This window comes from Ammodytes marinus (genome assembly GCF_949987685.1).
Source record: "Ammodytes marinus genome assembly, contig: scaffold_300, whole genome shotgun sequence".
NCBI lineage: Eukaryota > Metazoa > Chordata > Actinopteri > Uranoscopiformes > Ammodytidae > Ammodytes > Ammodytes marinus.
Window position 1 is genome coordinate 22,501 of NW_027648498.1, and position 4,979 is coordinate 27,479.

The following is a 4,979-nucleotide window of genomic DNA, read 5'->3' on the forward strand; positions in this document are numbered from 1 at the left end:
ATGTCATGTACCTATACAAATGTTTAATGTATTTTATATTTATGAATTACAGTTATTACATCAAAGCACAATAAGTAAACATGTAAAGTAAGAGCTTACCAATAAATCACAAATGTATACAGCTTTTTAAAATATATGTTTGGTTTAACGTATATATGGTCAAAATGGAAGATTAACCAATTTAAAATGAGAATGCACTCATAATAGCATACCTCCCAGTATAGCTGTTTAATCCTCATATTTTATTAAGAGAAAATGTTAAATTTTGTATCTGGCTCTAGATAAAACTACCCCCAATCCTCAGGTGTTTCCAGAACAAGACTTTATTACAAAACACAAAACTAAACAAGTAACCGTATCCTTGGTCTGTGGCTCAATTCTTTACCAAATTTAGTCAAAATCTATCTTAGCTTTTTGAGATGTCTAACAAACAAACATGACTGAGTACGTCACCTATTTGACTGTAATCAACAAGATTATGAATTGAGTACTGATCTGACTTTGTCTAGACTTATAATAATCACTATCTGAAAACGGGAAACCAAATTGTGTGCTTGAGTTGTGTGAAGCTGTGACTGCCAGGCGAGTCCCAGGCTGCTCCATCTTCAGAGATCTTCTCACAGGTTCTGGAAAGGCAGCAGGTGCACGGTGCAGTGAAGAACCAGCTCTGCTCTCTCCTAGAGTCTTTAGTTATGTGGAGTCTGTCCCTCTCAGAGAGTCCCCCAGGGCCAAGGTGCTAGGGGACGGACATTATGTAAGAATCCGTTTAGTGATATTATAGTATAAACATGATGGATAATATTTAGGGACTGACTGAAGCTGCTCACTGTAGCTGCGATGGCTTGACAGGGTGGCATTGTCACATTATAGCTTCCTCTCATCTGCCATAATGTTTGAAATGCAGGACAGCCAAGTTGAGTCTGTGGAAAAGCAAATTGTGTAGATCAGAAGTTGAACATATAAGTTATCCAGGCAGACAAGTACATACAGCATGTAAACATTTTAAACCCTAATTTACTGTGTGAAGTGCTGAGACAACGCTGCCATAATGTGGAAGAAAATTAACATTAGCTAATAAAATGCCAGAGTATGAACATACAATACATGTAGGTTTGGGTTGATTCAGATCACAAAGTTAAACACGAATGCAGTATTATAACAGCCATGTATTTAATTCTCTTCATGGGGGTTATCCTCTTGTTAGTCATTTGAAAACGCTTTGTAGATGTTTTTTCGGGCTCAACGAGCAGATATAAATGATTATTAGGCCTACATGATGGAGCTGCTGCACAATTTAACACATGTTTATAACATAGTTTTCTCATCTGCATCATGGGCAGCTTCTCTACGGGTCTGTCTTCAGAAACATGTCAACATGTATGTTGCGTGCAGGGGGAATACGTGCTCACATTTATTTATTTGGATCTTGATTAGCCACTACAAAGGCAGCAAATGCTCTATAGGGTCAACACATGCTAACATTACATCCTGATGTAAAACTAGTATGATATGATGGTGCTAATGTCCCAGCAAAGTAGACATACAGCCACAGCGTGTCTGATTTTTATTTTAGCATCACGAGTAGCCTATATCAATATATTTTGCTGACTCAATGTCCCCGGCTAGCGCCAGTATTGTTTAACCCTTTATAGGGCACTCATTGAAATACTTAGAAATTCTAAATTTCAACCATACAGTGCTATTGTAGGATACAACAAGACAATTTTGCATGTAAAACTTTTTGAAAAATATTAAATTTTTAGGTCGCAAATCAAGATCAATGAAGTTACCATATATGGTTCCTTGCCCGTTTAGGGTAAAAAAAAATAATCTCCCAAAATGTATATGAAAGACATGAAAATACACATGTGAAGTGAAAAGAACATTTATTTGATGGTAAAAACATATATTAAGTCAGAGGAACATTTATTTACTTGTAAAAAAACACAAATTTAAAGGAACATTTATTTACAGGTTAAAAAACGCATGTAAAGTGAACAGAACGTGTATTCACTGATAAAAACACGCACCAAAGGCACATTTTAGGCACATATTTACTGATTACATTACTATTAGTTCTATTATTACTTTTACTAACTGATTTCTGATTTCTCAAACTCCAGTTAGGAGTTTAGGCAGCTGCTTCATGGTACTTGACAAAGCAGTTGCGGTCCGAATTGAGGCACAGGTGAACTTTGCAGACCCTGCAGATTACATTTGACCGCAAGATGTTCCCCACTCTGCTGCAGTGCTTGCAGGTCTGGCGGCTCGTGTACATGGGGGCATGGAACAAAGACAGGTCAAACCGGACAGCAACATCTGGGGTGTGGCTGCGGTGTCCCCGGACAGGCGTGGGGACAACTACAGCGGTGCTGAGGCTGCCAAAAGATGTGTGGCTCCTTCGGGGGCGAGACATTGCATTCATACTGCTGGCACTCCTGAAAACCTGGTTTCTAAAGTTCTTTAGTGACAGGCCATCCATTTCAAGGGCCTTGCAGTCCCGCCTATAGATGACCCAGGCATTTGTGATGCTGACATCGATCGCATACCCAAACAGCCGCATATACCACCTCTTAGATCTCAGGGGAGTACGGTACAGATGGACCAGCATGTCACTCTTGTCGATTCCCCCCATGTTTGAGTTGTAGCTCTTTATGACAGCAGGGCAGCTCACTTCCTCCTTCCTCTTGGTGTCGCTGCAGTACCGGGACACTGACGACTGTGGCTCCACCCCCATGTCTGTTGACAAAAGAGTGACCACTCTGTTGTCCTTCCACCTGTAAATTAGCACAAGTAAATTAGCCATAACTCAAATATAACTTCCGCTAAAACTTTTATTGTATTTTATTGCATTTTATTTTGAATTTGAGCACAGAAGTACAGTACATGTCACAAAAACATTTCACTGTGCATACTGTATGAGTATGTGACAAATAAAAACCTTTGAATCACCTGAGGGCCAGGATCCCGTCGTCACTGGTGACATAATCGTATGCCCCACGATGGACAGCCTTCTTCGCCATCTCTTTGATGTCCTTGAGTGGAGGCTTGCCTACCCTGTTGTCCCTCGCTGTCCCTGTGTATCTGCAGTTCTTCTTTTTCAGGTACCGCACAATCTCCAGGCTTGTAAAAAAGTTGTCTGCAAAGATGGCTGTTGTACCGAAGGAGGACATGGTGCTGGCCAGGACAGACACTATCTGGCTGGTGGCACCCATGGCCTCTTGTTCAGGCGTCAGGGGGACATCGTGGGCTTCCAGCGTAGTCTTCCCTTGGTAAAGCACCATGTCGTGGATGAAGCCATCCGCAGAAGCCCGGGCAAACAACTTAAACCCCCATTTGTCGGGCTTGCTTTTTATATACTGCCTCAGGCTGCCAGCTGTTTTGCCCTTGTAGCCCACCATTACCTCATCCACAGACTGCTTGGGGGTTTGTGGCTCGCTCCTGAAGGCTGTATTTAGGAAGCCAAATATTGGCCTGATCTTAAAAAAACGGTCGATGGTGCCAGGGATCAAAGTATTGTCATTGAAATGGATCAGCGTCTTCATCAGCCTGAACCTCTTAGATGACATGAGACATGCAACTTGAGGGACCCTGGTATCCATTGCCCAGTAGTCTTCCACAGCCGGCAGCTTCGCGATCCCCATATACATCAGTATGGCCACAAAGGTCAACACTTCCTCTTCAGTGGTTGTGAATGTAGTGTTGATGTCATTCTGTGTGGCATACAGGTTGGTCTGATATGTGATGTGTGTTATCACTTCTGGGCCGAAATATTTGCTAAAGTAGTGAAAGGGTGTTAAAATGAAATCCGGGGGAGAGTGGTGGTACTCAGGCAGGGCTGGGTTGTCCAGGTCAACTCTTTTCCAAGTAGTTGGCCTAGCTGCTGTCTTTTTACCCTTGGCAGGCCTCTTTGCCGTTTGTACTGGCAGGTCGATGTCATCGTCATAGTCATCCTCTTCGTCGTTGTGGTCATCTTCCTCCTCCTCCTCTTCAACCACCTCCACAGCAGGCCACACACACCTCCTCTTGGCAGAGGGGCCCCTGTGACTCGGACCTGCCGACTCCAGTGGGACAAAGTCAGGGTCTGCCACGTCATCGTCTTCGTCCTCAGAGTCCTCATCGTCACTGATGGCGGGGTGGGCAGGGACAACAACAGTCTCCCTCCTTCCGTAAAATAGCTGAGCAGACAGCTGCTTAGGAAAACAAGAGTTTTTGAGTCAATATCAAGCACACTTGAGACTGATTTTTAAAGGAAAACAGTAACAGTAAGCTGATCTACTGAAAATAATGGATATTGACGTATAAATTATAAACATGTAATACAAAGTGAAATATTGCATTATAAGTAATGGTGGAACAACTTATTTTTTTTCTTATAACTAAATCAGACACAAAAAATAATTCACACATACTGAATTATTAATTAATATTAGCAGTAAAAAGGCTCACAGTAAAATTAATAAAAGACATATGCCATTTAAGTACAATAAATGTCAGAAAAATTACGAAAATCACAAATATTTATCATTTTTTAGCTGGAAAGGTACATTAAAGGGTTAAATTTCGCAACGCATCGCTGTATAATGTTAAACAATCCCATAGTAACATCTAATGCCCTATTGAGTACTATTGTCTCACATTATAATACATTATTTGTAAAAAAAATCCTAGGTATGGATTACTAGGCCCATCGGGCGTATGTCCATATTTGGACATACAGTCACGTGGCCTAGTCTTAGGTGAACTAGGCGTATGATCAAATATGGAGCCTCTATTTTTCATGACAATAGTTGACAAATTTTTACAAATCCCACGCACACAACACGTATGTCAACATTTAGCACAGCTATTCAACCATATAATATGTTTGTTTCATCAACTTACCATCGTTAGCTTAGATGCTAGCACAGTTAGCGTACGAGCTGGTATGGGCTTACGACCGTATTTCTCGAAGTTCGTAGCTAAAGAAAGTTCAAGAT

The 4,979-nt window shown here is 41.4% G+C and overlaps 1 protein-coding gene across 1 annotated transcript; it reads right to left on the minus strand.

Annotated features, from left to right (window-relative positions):
* Window positions 1-2,131: 2,131 nt before the first annotated feature.
* Window positions 2,132-4,190, minus strand: LOC307270465 (piggyBac transposable element-derived protein 2-like; the record flags this gene model as incomplete). Its single annotated transcript, XM_080054348.1, has 2 exons — window positions 2,132-2,777; window positions 2,953-4,190. Coding segments are annotated over 2 exons (1,884 nt in total), but the record flags the coding sequence as incomplete, so codon positions are not given.
* Window positions 4,191-4,979: the final 789 nt, after the last annotated feature.